This window comes from Suillus fuscotomentosus, assembly GCF_016647785.1.
Source record: "Suillus fuscotomentosus strain FC203 chromosome Unknown F5891scaffold_9, whole genome shotgun sequence".
Taxonomy (NCBI): Eukaryota; Fungi; Basidiomycota; class Agaricomycetes; order Boletales; family Suillaceae; genus Suillus; species Suillus fuscotomentosus.
The window spans coordinates 475219-490724 of NW_024539521.1; the positions used below are offsets into that span (position 1 = coordinate 475219).

Consider the following 15506-nt stretch of genomic DNA (forward strand, 5'->3'; position numbering starts at 1 on the left):
GATTTGATGGAACGAATCGACAAGCTTGAGCATGAAAAAACTTCACGAGATGCTTTCATCTCGAAACTCGAAAATGCGCTTAGCGAGGCGGTGGAGCGGGAGGCCGAGGCAGCTCAAACTCGCAAAGAAGCAGACTCGTTGCATGAGAAGGACAAAGTCTCACTGCAACAGTCGATCATTGAGCTACAGCAGGGCTATGCCGAACTGCAGGCGGAACTAGAATCATCCCAGGCGGCAGTGCTCAATTTGGAGGGGGACCGTGCACAGCTGCGAAAAACTGAGGCGCGTCAGCTAGAAATCATTGACCGGCTCTCCGTGGAATCCGACCAGCACTCGCAAGTAATGTCCCACTTGGAGTCGGACCTTCGGTCATACAGGAAGCTTGACGAGGAACACCGTGCCTTCATTGAACGATCTAACTACGAGCATGAAGCTCTGCAGGCAGAATTGAACGCCAAGGATAATGAGATAGAGCACCTTCGAACCTCTTCATCAGACGAGGCTGCTCCTCGTTCACTGGATGACGAGATGATCAGTGCACTCAGAGTCCAACACGCTATGGATCTCTCCAATGCCAACTCCCAAATTCGCACTTTGGAGACCACCGTCTTCGAAGCTCAGGCAAAGTCGCATAGCCTGCAGAAGCAAATCAACATCTTAGAGGATCAGCTCGCACAACAACGCTCCACGTCGAGAGCAACTTCAAGACCGTTTTCTCCCGGAGTGCCAGGCAGACCTTCCAGTCGCACCCTTAATCCCATTGATTTACGACGTGGGTCTTTCACTCACAAATCAAGCAATCTCGCCCCACCTTCCCCGCGGACTGTCTTTGACGTTGGACTCTCACCCGAAACTCGTCACAAGCGTCAAGTTAGCCTTGGCATGTTAAAAGCGCGTATTGATAGTGAGGTTGCAGCATCAGCTAGTGGTTATCCTTCGTCGCGACAGCTTTCGCCTGTTCCGCAAGGTAACGAAGTATCGGGACAGGAGCCCGACTCTCCTTCCTGGCATGCACAGCACATACACCGGCGACCACAGTTTATGGACGAGTCTCACATATTCTGGTGCCATTCGTGTGATGGAGAACTAGTTATTCTATGAAATACTTGCTATTAGTTGCATCTCACACATCTAGACTACAAAGTTTGACTTTCGCATGTGGTCGATATCTGTCATTCATAATATTCACGTTGAGGTTCAAACTTCAAACTGAAACACGACAAAGCGAGATAACATTTGAGACAAGTTAAAGAGTGTAATAGTAATATAGTACTGATCATCATCATCATAAAAATCCATCCTGTCTTGTCCGAAGGTGATGAAGCTTATGCAGCAGAGACTGTGTCAAGAAAACATTTAGTGGATAATCTCATGAAACATAACTGAACTCACTTCAACTTCCTCGGGCCGAAGTGTCCCTCTCTTCCTTTCCTCTTCTACGCCCTTCTCGATGCTTTCTAGAATATCATGAATAAGCTCACGATAATCCACGCCGAAGAAATGCGTTAATTTGGCAGCTCGTCGCCTGCGCAATTGGAAGTCAGATGACTCCTGGGGCGATGACATGGGTAAATCGGTGGTTATCGACGACGCCATGGATGTCCGCGTTGGTAACGAAAGTCTACGCTCCGACTTGAACGAATATGAGGAGCCGGAAATCCTATGAGATTCTAGCAAGGGCTGTTCCTCAGTTGGAGATTCCACTAGATCGCCGTGGAGGAACCGATGAAGCTCCGCAAGAGACGCCCTGTCATCCTTTAAAATGGTGAGCGCAGTACATGATTCCAAATCTGTTCACTCACTCGGTCAATTATGTCTGTCAGCGACGCGATAGAATGTTGATAGTTCATGTACACAGAAGATTGTGCAAGCGTATCCGCATAGCCAGACGTCTGACCGGGCTCTGGAGAGCTAGCACTCTTGAAGGGTAGTAGGAACGTAGTCGAATCCGAAGTTCCTGGGCGATGCACTTTCTTCCCTTTCATGTACGCGGTCTGGTTTGGATTACGCCGAGAGAGACCAGAAGTATGGGCGGACACGTAAGTCGGGGTCATAAGCGACGCTACAGGGGATGCCGGTTGAGAGCGGGCCACTGTTGCAGGAGCTTGGCGAGTATGGTACAACGTTTGCGGAGGGGGGATCCCGAAAAGCTGATCAAAATGATGAGCCTTACTCAGGACGAGCAACAAGGAATCACAAACTTTTTCCATTTTCTGAGCACGTCTGACATTCACAGCCTTCTCTTCATCATCGAGCTCAGCCTTGACACGTTCAAACGATAGGGCAGATGAACCACTTCTTCGCCTGTAAAGCCACATGTCGCGGCCGTCCACAGGCATCGACGATGGAGGTAAAGACGGACCAGCTATATGACCAATGACCAAGTCCGTAGGGACGCGCGAGCCGAGAAAACGGTGGAGTTTAGCCAGTTTGTCACGCTTTCTTCTTCTCTCGGCTTCGGCTTGTTCCACGGGCGTAAACGTCTCCACTACAGATGGTGTCGAGGATGAATGATGGAAGATTCGGCGACTGTTTGCCGTGTCCGGCATGTCTAAACTGATCGCATCCGAAGCATCATTTGAATTATCTTCGTCTGAAAGATCAATGAAAGAAGTTTGAGAACCATATTGATGCTGCGGATCCCAATGGCGGTACGAGCCGTGATGATCGTGAGTGGCCGGTGGCTCCGGTGAATCATCCAGGTAGAAGGTAAAGCTACGTGGAGTGTAGGGAGTGGAATATCTGCGACCGCTTTGTGTTGATGGGTAGTCTACGACTTGCCATGACGATGTCGGTTCCGATTTGAAGCCGGGAGCCTTTACGGCAACAGATACAGACATCGCATGACGATGATGCTTCTGCTTCGATGACCCCAGCAAAGCAGAGAAGGGGGGCTGTGGTCGCATCTTGAATGAACGTGATTCTTCTACTTCTGACGCAGCCGTTTCAACAGCCGGGGTTTGTCCTAACAGTTGCGCCAACTTGCGGTTTCTCCGTATGAGATCAGCTCGCTCATTGGCGTCAAGTGTGTTGGTCGTCGGTGGTAGAGGTACTTTGAGACGAAGGGGTGGCTGAGGAGAAGTCGAAATAGAACGTTTCTGGAAACGGGATTTACGATCCCTTCTTTCGAACAGAGGCTTCGCAGTAGTTGGAATGGGTGGTTTCAAGGTATCTGTGGTATCAAGGAATGCAGGACTGGGAGGTACAAACTCGGGCGTTGGAAGCGAGGTCGCAGAAGAACATGGTGAACCGGGACGATAGGAAATAGGTGACAAATATGGACCAGAAGTAGGGCTTGTGGGAGCAAATATCATTGCCGAAACATCTGAGTATGAGGATGCCGAAGAGCTCCGTCGCGAGTGTCGTGGGGAACCGGGTCCTTCATTGGCGGCAAAAGTAGGACTGGCCGGGGCAAAAACCATGCTAGGAAGGTCGTTCAAAGATGAATTACAAGAAGGACTAGAATAGATGCTTGAAGATAATATAGGCGTTGAAGATGGACGGCGACTGGATATAATAGATGGGTCGTCTTGAACATGCTGGAGAACTGGCAAAGAAGGCGGGAAAAAATCGATGAATGATTGCTGGTCATTACTTGCTCGTTTCTGCAGCGAAGGCAGAAGTGGCATCTCGATCGGGGATATGGGGCGTAAATGAGGCAATGAAGATGCGTGATGTGTGCTTGATGAATTAGAAGATATGGCTACTGTTGACGGCGAATAACCAGATTGAGAGGAGAGGGAGCGTGGAGATGAAACCAAAGGTGAGTTGGCACTCGTGTCTGTACCAGTGGAGAAGGGGGACCTGGCTCGCACAGGAGAGAACTGCCGCGTTTCAGTTGTCAGGAAGGAAACATTAGAAGTTGAGGCTGTCTCTGCATCCCCAAACGCGGATAGTTGATGCGACATTACTCGGTATTCGGATCCTCGCCGTTGTCGCACTTGGGGTACTACAGCCATAAACCAACGTTAGCATCTCACTGTGATATTTGGAAGAAGCTGACCTGAAAGAGATGACTGATAAGCGCTGGACTCTGCCAACTCTGTGCGATGAGGCCGGAAATCAACGTGAGTTTCCTGTTTTGGCTTCATACTGCTGGGAATAGCAGCACTTGTGAGAATGCTTAAAGACTCCCGCCCCTTTGTAAACATCCTCTCAACCTTATCCAAAGTAGGTGACGAGCGACTGGAAGGGAAGGGATGTACCGGTGAGGTGTGGTAGACATCTGGTTCACTCTTATGTGCAAGCGAAACTATTGTCTCTGTGGAACTAGCATGACCATTATGTGGTGACAGATGTGATGTGGGACCTGGTGACGTGTGAGTTGACGTGTTATCTTTCCAGATATGATCAAGAGAAGTACTTGCCTGCTGTTCTAGCACCAAATGTATTAATAGTCGGCACGACGGGTGTTGGTCTGATGTAAGGATTGGGCGTAGCAGATCTGGAGGATGCGGGGCTTGAATGACCGACGGGACTATTCGTGGCGGGCCTTAGGGAGTCTGGCCAAGAATCAGACCTAACGTTACTCTTCTTCCGCCGAATTTCCTTGACGCGGTTTTCGTGATGAGCCGCCTTCTTGACTGTATTGCGAGGCGGTGGTGGCCCAAGACTGACAGCAAATCCCGACGAGTGCGAGATAGGATGGTAAAGACCAGTTGGAGAACCGTTACCACGGCGGGTAAGTTCGTCATGTTGGAGAAGGGCCTCAAGGTTGGGGCATATTTGGAGAGAAGTAGTAGTAGTAGCTGAAATGGGTAAGACGACGTCAAAGGATGATGGAGAATCCTTACGGGTCGTGTAGGACATGATTTTGGACATGACAGTAGGAAAGCAAATCTCTGAGCAGTTGGCAGTTGAACCAGACTTTTAAAAAAAGCAACTTGTTCCTCCCGCCGCTTACTATATAACTGAGGTAGTGGGGGTGACAGGAATATCAGAATGAAACTTGGAATTGAGTTCACAGCTTAGAGCTGCCTAGATCTTTGACTTGCAGATACTTGATGATGATCACGGAGTACAGAGAAGAGCAAAAAGAAACATGGATATTCAATGGTCTTCCGTTTCAAATAGTAAGTAATGTCGAAGCTTGGACCAGGGCCATCTTTCGTGCACGGCACGCTCTCCGAGTCTGTTACGGCCACGGACACCCTGACGACCACCTCTTCGGAACCTCTTGTCAAATTAGTTGAACCGGTAGGCGTGTCGAACCGAAAGCATTAACTTTTACGATACAAACGTTCTCTATCCAGTCCGTACTTACATCAATAAGAGGTAAAAGTAACCATAAGAAGTTGATAGTAAGTACGTAGCCTTTACGAGGTGCTACCAAATGATGACAATAGTAGGCCCATGCTTAGGTAATTTAAATTTTCTACTTCGCTGGCTTGCCACGTCGTCAAACAATTTTCATTTTCAGTTCAAAACAAATGATTTTCGGCGCTCGGGGACTTGACGTGACATATCAGAGCATGCTGTGGCTGGTCATAGTATGCTGATTTGACTTTTAAATACGTGCGTTGATTATAAAGTACGGAGCGAGAGATAAGAACAGTGTTCTGCCGGTCAGTGAACCAAGTTCACGGTCATTGACCGGATTGCGTGGGAAAGCTGGCGAACTTCGTCGACGTTCATCTGAACACGACTTTCAGGAGTTTCCTGGTCCTACTGTAACGAACTATACTATATCTGGTCAATGCTAGAATCTTTGATTATCCTCGTGCCGCTTCACATATCATTACTCACATAAACGCATGGTTTTCGTGTGTTCGGTTCAAGGGTACGTTTTAAGGCTTAGAACTCGAAGATGGACTCCCGACTTTTGACACACCATGAAGATCGGCAAGAGATCAAACCAAGGATGGTGGTGGGATCACTTCGTGGAGCACCCAGGTTATGCTGTCAAAGACCCAGCTTCGATGGTCAGTGGAAAGGCAAAGGTAGTGTGTGCAAGGCTCTATGAGCAACGTGTTGCGCATGAGCAGGCAATGGATGAGCAGCAGGTACACTTGGGCCAGCGAGATGCACCAAGGGACGAAGTGGCAATAGCAGGCACTCGTACGCAAGTTTGTTTTATAGCTTTCTGTTACTAACTTAATGTACTAGTTTGGGCTAGTGGCCCGAATGATCCCCAACGCAACTGAGACACTCACCCTTCTGGCAGAACTCAAGATGTATGTTCACGAAGAGCATGTACGCAACGATGTGGTCAAGAAGTGGCTTCAACGCCGGTACTGTGACACCGAGGCCACTGACAAAGCAGAGCCTACTCAAGTAGTTCATGCAGTTGGCGACAATCTATCAGGAGAAAGCAGCGAACGGGAGCCACCCAGCCTCGCTTTCGAGAGGCGAGGGATAAGTGATGTTGCAGCAGACCTTATCCGAGCTGTTCAGGAGGAGAAGGAGATTTCCACCACAGAATCAATGCACTCAGTCCCCATTGGTGCTGCCGGTGCCGGTGGTTCATTCTCCCGCATTGCTATCAGTGACTTACTCGACTATTCTCGTGCGGAGGAATAGTTGGGATCTTTTTATAAAGTCGCTATTCGAGGTTTGGATGCTGAGCTTGAGTTATATGAGCTTCTTGACTTAGATGCCGAGGGAATTGATGATCCAGACTTTCCTCAAGTTGATGATGTTCTTGACGAGTAGATAAATGAGCAGTGCTACCAGATGTTATAGTAGTAGTAGTCGAGTACTATCCATTCTGCGATTGTTGACGCACCGTGTACTGCGGCACTTTGAACCTGCTTCATCGTCCAATCAGATATGATTATCTAATATTCAAGCAGGACATCTGGCACTGCACGAGTTCAGTTCACTTGCATTCATGGGAAAGTTCGCGGCTGAACGTACGTTAACTTTGATAAACGTACACTGACCGGCAGAACACTGGATAAGAACAATGCAATGCAGATGAGTGACGTACATGAACTAGCAAATTTTCAAATGTTGGCTATCTTGCTGGCCCGGGTGTTTGCAACCTGCGCGGAGGCAATGGAGGCCTGTTATCCGGTCCTTTGACAATTACCGGTTCAGATATGCCAACAGCTGGTGACGTTTCATCTGCCTCTGAGGATGGATTTGATGATCCCTGCACCGGCGAAGCTCCTCCCATCTCTTCTGATGCAGGTGATACAAAGGGAACATCATCGTTGGACGAATCAGGCGTAGTATGTGGTACAGATGATACCGTCCGCGGAGGAAGAGGTGGAGGAAGAGGTCGTGCAGATGGTGAGGCGACATCGCCAGAAAGGCTAAGCGGGGCAACATCCCCATTATGTTCATCCATGTCTGCGCGTATAGGCGTCGACTGGTTGTCCGAGCCTTGTGATTGACCCGTCAGAATCGGACTTTTCCATAAGCGATACATGCTTTGAATAGCAGGCCCCTTCAGCTTGCTCTCCGGGGGTGTTGACGATGGCGCAATGTTTCCCATTGACATGGGTTCCCCGCGATGGCTTGCATGTATCCCAGGAATTGTCATTGTCCGCGCCTGTGAAGGTTGGGTATGAATGACAGATGGCCTGCGGTGCTCCTCTGTGACATCCGTAAAACCACGGTCCTGGAGTGGATCATTTTCTGTCGCCGACTTTGACAGAGAAGGTGCGACAAATCTAGATGAGGAGCTGCCTTCCGATGAGCCGCCTTGCATCATATGGGGAGGCGATGCAGGTGCACCAGATAATAATGACACATGACCGCTCGACAGGCTTGTGGACCTCTTTTCTTTCCCATTGGGGATGGGAATAGGGGTGGACCCACCGTCGTCCCTGCGCTCTCTTCGTTCGGCAACAGCAGCACGCACTTCTGCGTAACTGGGGCGCCCATGTGGACTCTCTGTCCGGATGCGAGCATCCGAAGGACCGACGTCCGGAATGTCATCCTGAGAGTTGACACTGCTATCTTTCTTAAGACCACCCCAATTGACCCCCCATTTACGCATCGCCTCCTTAGCAGTGTTGCTTAGCGCTTGCTTGTCTGCAGCTTTCGACTTCAGCGTAGAGAACAAAGAGCTCGCTGTACTCGAACCGGCAGAGGGTTTAGGGCTCTTGGAGGGTGTGCCAGAGTCAGAGGGGCCATTGAAGGACTCGTCACCACCGACCGAGACTGAAGAAGAGACAGAATCCGCTCGAGAAGACCTGGAACGTGCTAAAGAGTGTGCTGACGAGGACCGGCCGTGGTATTGTGGCGACAGGTACTCAGGCCTCTCTTCTTCCAACTCCATCTCGCCAGTGGGTTTGTTTGTTTGGGAGTTGGTAGGAGGATCTTGTTTCGGCATTGTAGAACTTGTAGCGCGACTCCGTCGTCCACGAAGATCAGACTCCTCGACATCGTCGCCCACATCTGAGTCATCTCCACCAGGCCGCCGCCTAGAGACTTTTACAGTGCTGTCTGAGGCCCCAGTGGTTGCAGAACGAATGACTGGCACGCCTCCTAGTGATGATACATCAACCACCAGATCTTCAGCAGACACCGAACGCTGTATCGACGGTGCCGTGATATCTTCGGTACCTGAAATAGATGGGATGTCTGCCTCGGATGCCGCAGGTTTTACACCGACTGGTGAAGTCGAGACGGGCTCTGACTGCTCGTGCCGCGCAGCATCTGACCAAAGTCCACCACGATGTAGATATGGCGAGCTGTCAAAGAAACTGATATCATCCATATTGGGCATTACGACGGACTCTTGTATCTTAGTCGTACAATTAGATTGTGATTAATATGATGGATCACCAAAGATACTCACCACCTCAATGATTCTTGACTTGATCGTTTCAAGTATCATGCTCCATGTAATTTGGCGATCGCTCACGATGGGTTCGACATCAATGACCACACGCGGGGTCTGCGTGAACGCGTACCATATCCGACTACTCGGTGGCCGCTTGACCTTGATGAGGAGGTTTCCATCTATCTCCCGCAGAATGACCGCCAGCACCAATTTAACGGTGTACGACTTAAAGCGAGCACCGAGGTTGATTGTGGCGGTAGCCTCAACAGTCGCACGGACCTCCCCTTTGTATGTAAAGCGCACCTCGAGCGATGCGTCGCCTTCTTTTGTAAGCTCCTTCAACATCGGCTTGCTAAGTGTCGGGGCCTTGTTTCCAATTGAGAATTTGGTGACGGAAATGTCTGTGAGGAATGCAGGGCGCTTGACTTTGGAAAGCTTCTTCATAAGACGACCGATGATGTACGACTCTAGCATCTGTGTGCGGTAGAAGCTGAAGAATACGCGTCCAAGTAACGCGTTTAACCAGCGCATGGGGATGACATCAGGTTGCTCATCGAGAGTCACGACAAGCTTGTTCATTTCTGAAGGGAGGAATACGCTCTGGAGTGGGTCGAGAGTGGGCGTGCCAGTCGGGTGCTCAGATGCATGCACGAGCGCAAAGTACCAATCCTCCATCTCGACACAGGAGCGCACGAAGATGAACCAAGGCTTCGATGCGCTCAACGCCTCTTGTCGTGCAGCTTCCCGATTTTTCTCTTCTTCCAGAAGTCGCTCGCGTTCAGCCGTCCGCTTCTTCAAGCTTCCACCTGCCTCCTCCACCTTCTCATCAATATTGATATCTTGAGATGCTGTCTCATTTGCCACATTCGGCACCACTTTTTCCTCGGGCATTTGTCTTGGGCGCAGGCATATGGCATTCCGTTTTGTGTAGAGCTCCCCGTCCAGAAGTCCATCCGGGTAAACAGACACCTCATGTCTACCCAACTCTATAGCAGCTTCGCACTCCGTCCTACTTTCGTCCTCGTACAGGTACAGAACTGTGCCCTTAAGGACAACGTACCACATGTCCTTTGGGCGTGAGCGCTTAGGGTCCTTGGAGCGCGCATCAAGGTAGGAACGGACGAGTGTGACGTACGAGCCATCGGAAGACGCAGATTCCTCAAACGTTCTACGCATGGTGAGCCAACCACTGCGCGTCCTGGGCTTGTCATTTACTTCCAGCGGTGAGGCAGGATCTTCGGTTTCTGCTTGTGGCTCAATCGAATCGGTGTGGGGCTCTGGCTTGGCATCTTTGCCTGAGTTGGTTTGCACGGGGATAGAGGTGTATATGGCGATGCCGACAACGATAAGGATGAGAAGTGGGATGAGTGTCAGTCCGCCTAAGATGTACGCATAGAAGAGCGCTTTGAGCGACATGTCAGAGACTTGAACGCTTGGGGTTGTCACTACTATAATACGTAGTACTACTGGATTAACTTCCGGTTAGCACTGAACCTGATAAAACTGGCTTTAGCAGTCAGTCCTGGTTGAAAGGAAAGGAGGGGAGATAAAGAACAGGTCTGTACGTTTGTGGGGCAACTGGGTGAGGAGGCCAACGGCACATAATCATAATTTCCCACGTCAAGTAAACGTGTCTCCCATTTCCGCTCAATGACCTGAATCATGACGATAAGTTAATCTCTACGACGGTAGTGAACAAATATATGAGTTAGATAACATGATAGATACAGTGCAATATAGTTATGGAATGAACTGCCCAAGACGGCGAATGCAAAAAATGAGGGACAAAGGAAGTCAGTGGTAGATCGGCCCAACAGACTCAAACGTCCGTCTGACAAGGAGGCCGTAGCCTTGAACGTCGCCTAGAAACCATGCTCCTAGAGTACAGCCCTCTTCTACACTGTTCATCATGTGTGGGAAGGACGGCACACCAATGACCGTTGGCGTACATCCAGTCATCAGCGTGGTTGTCAAGATTGGATGGAGCTACGAGGGGCGGAAATGCGCTGTTTGATGGGGCGTATGTGGGCACTGTGAGGCGCGCGCCAAATGCTGCATCTTGATACGGTACCCAAGACGAGGTTTCACGCGCCTGAGAGGGACACGGCGAAACGATAATTGTCGGAGCAGAAGGGTGCGTAGGTTTGATGACGAGCGGTTCGACCTTTGAAACAAGTTGAACATCAATTTGCACACACTTGGATCAGACTTACTAAAGCAGACGAACGCCTACGCTTTCTTCTCGGTCGTTCTGGTAGTGAAATTTCAGGACGTGTATATGCGCTTTCTTCTGCCAAGTAAATTCTGTGGCTCGGCGACGACGACGGCTGCGGCTGCGGAGCTACTTCTAAATTTTCGTTCGTCTAAGAATTCGTTCCAGTTTAACTACGTAGTCCAGTGAGACAAACAGAAGCGCGACGTACCTGTTCCAGTTCTTGACCAAAGGGATCTAGCTCAGACAACAGCCTAGCAACTGTGTCCAAGTCTTCCTCCACAACATGTTTCAAGCCACGATACACAGGCTCGATGGTTTGGCCACACAGCCCGCGCCACGATAAGTCGAGACAAGTGAGCACGTTTACATCGACCAACTAAATTGTGAGGCGTCCGCCAGTTCAGATGACGACGGTAAACAACCTTGGAATAGACTTACCATGCCATTGTCACTGCCAGACATTGCATGTTCAACGCGCACATCCAGCCATCTGGCAGATTTGCGTGACAGTCGAGCAAACATCCCTTGAGTGCCACTCAAAGTCCACCAAAAAAGTAGTTACTGCACACGGTACTCCGAGGCCCCTGATACCTGCGGAAGCGAAGTAGATAATGTGTAAATCGACCTTGATATGAGAGTCAACTGAACGAGCTTCAGGTGTCCCTGAGGATGGAGCGGAAGAAGCATGGAAGCCAGGTTCCGGGCATTGGGCTAACGGAAAGCACATGGAAGAGAACATGGACATGTTTTTGTCTCCGGATATGAAGAAGCCGGAGCCGGTGCACGACAAGAATCAGACTGCTATATGTGCCAAAAATCATTAGTGAATATTCTATACTCATTTAGATTGTTTTTGTGAAACACCTTGAAATTTTGTACCGAAATGGTGATTAGGTGACAGGCGACACGTACTCACTGCACTGAAGAAGACTAGTGACAGCACTGTATTGAACGATTACCACTGTGTATATAAGCTCAACGATAAAGTAACCCAGGCAAGCAGTCTTAGAGGAGGAAGTAGAGGCAATATGTTATAGTGCTGTGTGACACGTGGCGGATAACGCATGTTAGTACAACCTATCGCCTAACGCCGCGACGCGCCCGTATGCCAGGGTCAAGTTAAACACGTCGGGACTCCCAGACTGCAAATAGTAGTACCGTTTGTTCATTTGCACATATGTCACATGCTGTGTTTTAAGATTACGACTCATCTATTCGGTTACAATTTTCACATCGAACGCCGAATTGCATGATATCCTCACGAGAGTTAGCTCGAATGCCTCGGTGTTCCTTGGTGAATGTCGGAACTGCGATATTCGCACCTCTCACGGTCAAACGGGTTGCAAACAGTTCAGGAGCTTGAAGCTTGAGGATTTGTAGCCAAGAGCCGATACATGTCCCCCATACTGTAATACGGCTATCGTCATAGGTCAACTCGGTAATGAGCTTCATCAGGGTCTAGAATTTCGAATTTCGATATACCATGCAAAGATAAGTCGACGGACCTGGACTGGGAACTTGCGCCCATCTTCTTTCGGAACTGTATTTTACCATTTGATGATCCAAAAGAAACAAGGCAAGAGGCCGCTGATGTTCTGTATTTATACCGTATGTCGGGCCCAGGTTTGCGTGCGCGGGAACGGCCGCGCGACTGCGTTGCCTCGTTTCGCACCACTTCAGAATTGATACCCCTCCTGATTCCAGGGGGTGCAAGAGGCTCGCAAAAAGGTACCGGCAGCCTCGATAGTGGAGCCATGGATAAGTCTCCCTTGAATCGTGTACATGTGATACTTTTAGGCTTTCCACTGGCAGTTTCCTGTGTCACCTGCGGATTGTCAGCATCTGTGAGACTAACCTAAAATGGTCCCTGTGCGAGCATTAGCGCATGAATCACTTTCAGATTATCAGCGTTTGTAAGAACAGAACTTAGAAGATCAATTTAACCTAAAAAGGCCCCTGTGCAAGCTTCTGGTCTGCCCAACCAAACTAGTTAGTGAGGCCCTGCCGTGTCTTCCTGCACCGTCTTTCGGATATTAAGAACAAGACTTGATGCTGTCTTCAATTGTAAGCTAGATGGCATTTGAGGTATGCGAGCATAGCATATTTACCACATCACTAAACAGTTCTAGGGGTTTCGAAGCTTCAAATGAAACCCCGGGCAGTAAGGATCAAATGGGGCTGCTGAAAGGACCCCAGAGAGTGAGCTCGATCTCTACACAGTGACTTCCCCGCGTAATTATGAGCTCCACAATGAGGCACTGGGCTGTGTAACAGCTTTAAGGAGTTCAGAGTACCTGTGTTACGTGGTCTTTGCTTCGTACAATTCGAGAACGTAAATGGCTGACCTATTGTATATAGGGGTTTTGGCCAAGCTAGCCGCTCGACGTAATACAACCATCACGGCTGATATTAATGAGAGACAAAAGGGCACAAGTTCAGGACATTATGGTCAGGATGCGAAAGAATGCACTTTGCTAAACCAATATGGAAGAGATGACTCTTCCATGATCAAACGGCAATAAGCCGGATGTCGCACGTGGACGACTCCCGGAAGTCTCCATACAGCCTATGATGAGTCTGCCTCACCTTGGTTCTCTTGGTTCTCGCGAGTAACGCCCGGCGCTGCCGGAGTGTGGAGAATCAACCCTGATTGGCCGTACAAGACGGAAAAATAATGAAGAAAAAAAGAACCAGCTGTTTTGAGCTGGCACTCCGCATGATGACCATCAGAACCAACAGATGCTGTCGGTGAAAACCGACGGATGTTTTGAACGACGATCACGTGTGAAGCCGAGAATGATGACAATGAGCCACTCACCGTCAAAAGTTCCCGTGGACTGTGGTCATGACTGAAATAAACGATGCTGTAACCATTCGTCCCATCGCGACCGATAAGCAAGTTTCACTGCCTACGAGGGAACGGAGCGGCGCCACTATCAGCCCATGCAATAGTCATGATTGATATGAAGCTAGTGGCCTTGATACGAGACCGGTGACGCGGATATGAGCTATGTGTAAAACCAACTTAGGTCTAAGTCAGCTCGTAACAAACTTTGGGTAGATATGCCCGAACGGCCTAAAGTGATTTCACTTGCCACATTGAACAGAAAGGCTGCGCGTTCTTATATCATAGCTGGCGCGCAGTGCTGGGACACGAGGCAAGCCTCGAGGCGTCGTGCCATCAGACTATTTCTCAAATAGGAAAAGTGATGATATCTAGGCGCCGTGTTTGCGAGCGGGGCGGTGTGAGGGGCCTCCAAGATGTGCGGCAAATATGACGTCGTGAGATATATGGCTAATACAGGGATCACCGATGAGATAAGTTGGGCGGTTTGATCTGTTTTTGTTTCAGATATCTGAGATGGCAGATATATCAAAAACCGGCGGTGAGAGATGGGATGATGATCAGGATAAGGATCATATAGATCGATGAGATGGTGAAGCTGATAATCAGTTTACGTGGAGAAGAGGAAAACGAGGACCAATGGAATTGAGTACATATCGACAACAAGGGGGGAAAGACGTGTAACTGGTAGTATGGAAGGAGTTATAGAAAATACTTCTTAAGAAGTGGCCACCCGGCAATTTCATTTCACGGGGAGAATAGTGCGTGGCAACTTCCTATATGCACTAGATGGAGGACACATGGTCTTTGACCATTTGGCCATTTGGCAAACAGGGAAACAGTCAAGGGCTAATAGCTGATTGGAGGCAGGGGGAATACCAGAAATGCGGGCGGCGATCAAAGATTGATCAGTTGAACAGCACAAGATAAAATATAAGCAGGACACTGGCGGGTAGTGCCCGTGGGGCAGACCCGATGACAATGTGACAAGAGAACATGATATACAATCACTGCCATGGCACTATTATGCGTGATATGGGAGCTAGACTGATGACTGTGTGATATGAAGTCAGGAACGGGGCTGGTATTGTTGGAGCGTGTTGTCCCCCAGAAAGAGGATGTCTGACCAAGTAGCCTGCCTCGTTGCAAGGCATGACTCTCGGTGACTGATCACGAATACAAAGGAAGCTCTTGCATGGAGTAGCATTGTGCAATATTGGACAGCTTGCTGGTAAGAGGGCAGCCTCGAGGCATGATTCCGCACGGATAACTGGGATAGGGATGAAAGTTTGAACCGCAAGCGCAACCAATTGGAGCTAAAGTACTTACGAGTCAGGGCTAACGAACCAAGGGAAGAGTATTCCGACTTGTCGTAGCCCTGTCGTCGTTGCAGAGAAATTACGGACCCACTACGGCACCTGCCTTAGCACAGCCACCATCGGGTAACTGTGATTGGAAGATACCCCCGTGAACTGCTTTCCACAGTGTTATCCACAGCTGACAACAATGGTCTGCCGACCAACAATAATGTAAAAAATTTACATTCTACTCCAGGATTAAAAGGTTGGTGGTCTTGTCATCGTACCTCACAGCTGCTAGCCATACTCATTTTAACCGACGTTGTCTAACACGGCCTTTCTATAGTACTCGGTAGGCCTTGCCAAAATTTTAATCCTGTGCATGGCACTGACAGGACGCGTGTACCATTCTCT

General features: G+C 49.3%; 5 protein-coding genes across 5 annotated transcripts; 2 read left to right on the forward strand and 3 right to left on the reverse strand.

The window, feature by feature from the left end:
- Positions 1 to 1210: 1210 nt before the first annotated feature.
- Positions 1211 to 4389, reverse strand: F5891DRAFT_1012043 (uncharacterized protein). The gene is made up of 5 exons (XM_041360700.1): positions 4004 to 4389; positions 2202 to 3949; positions 1803 to 2150; positions 1393 to 1755; positions 1211 to 1339 (listed from the first exon to the last, which is right to left on the reverse strand). The coding sequence occupies exons 1-5, from the start codon at positions 4149 to 4151 to the stop codon at positions 1286 to 1288; spliced, it is 2661 nt and encodes an 886-aa protein (XP_041230194.1). The 5' UTR covers positions 4152 to 4389; the 3' UTR covers positions 1211 to 1285.
- Positions 4390 to 5551: 1162 nt separating this feature from the next.
- On the forward strand, positions 5552 to 6480 carry F5891DRAFT_1012054 (uncharacterized protein). The gene is made up of 2 exons (XM_041360701.1): positions 5552 to 5688; positions 5746 to 6480. The coding sequence occupies exon 2, from the start codon at positions 5832 to 5834 to the stop codon at positions 6090 to 6092; it is 261 nt and encodes an 86-aa protein (XP_041230195.1). The 5' UTR covers positions 5552 to 5688; positions 5746 to 5831; the 3' UTR covers positions 6093 to 6480.
- F5891DRAFT_1275575 (uncharacterized protein) lies at positions 5676 to 6427 on the forward strand (the record flags this gene model as incomplete). Its single annotated transcript, XM_041370211.1, has 3 exons — positions 5676 to 5779; positions 5838 to 6057; positions 6106 to 6427. A coding segment is annotated over exon 3 (303 nt), but the record flags the coding sequence as incomplete, so codon positions are not given.
- Positions 6481 to 6710: 230 nt separating the features above from the next.
- F5891DRAFT_751391 (uncharacterized protein) lies at positions 6711 to 10326 on the reverse strand. The gene is made up of 3 exons (XM_041373104.1): positions 8750 to 10326; positions 6856 to 8695; positions 6711 to 6802 (listed from the first exon to the last, which is right to left on the reverse strand). The coding sequence occupies exons 1-2, from the start codon at positions 10148 to 10150 to the stop codon at positions 6956 to 6958; spliced, it is 3141 nt and encodes a 1046-aa protein (XP_041230197.1). The 5' UTR covers positions 10151 to 10326; the 3' UTR covers positions 6711 to 6802; positions 6856 to 6955.
- A 16-nt stretch (positions 10327 to 10342) lies between these two features.
- Positions 10343 to 11962, reverse strand: F5891DRAFT_1012059 (uncharacterized protein). Its single transcript, XM_041360702.1, has 4 exons — positions 11388 to 11962; positions 11158 to 11325; positions 10948 to 11097; positions 10343 to 10898 (listed from the first exon to the last, which is right to left on the reverse strand). The coding sequence occupies exons 1-4, from the start codon at positions 11469 to 11471 to the stop codon at positions 10554 to 10556; spliced, it is 747 nt and encodes a 248-aa protein (XP_041230198.1). The 5' UTR covers positions 11472 to 11962; the 3' UTR covers positions 10343 to 10553.
- Positions 11963 to 15506: the final 3544 nt, after the last annotated feature.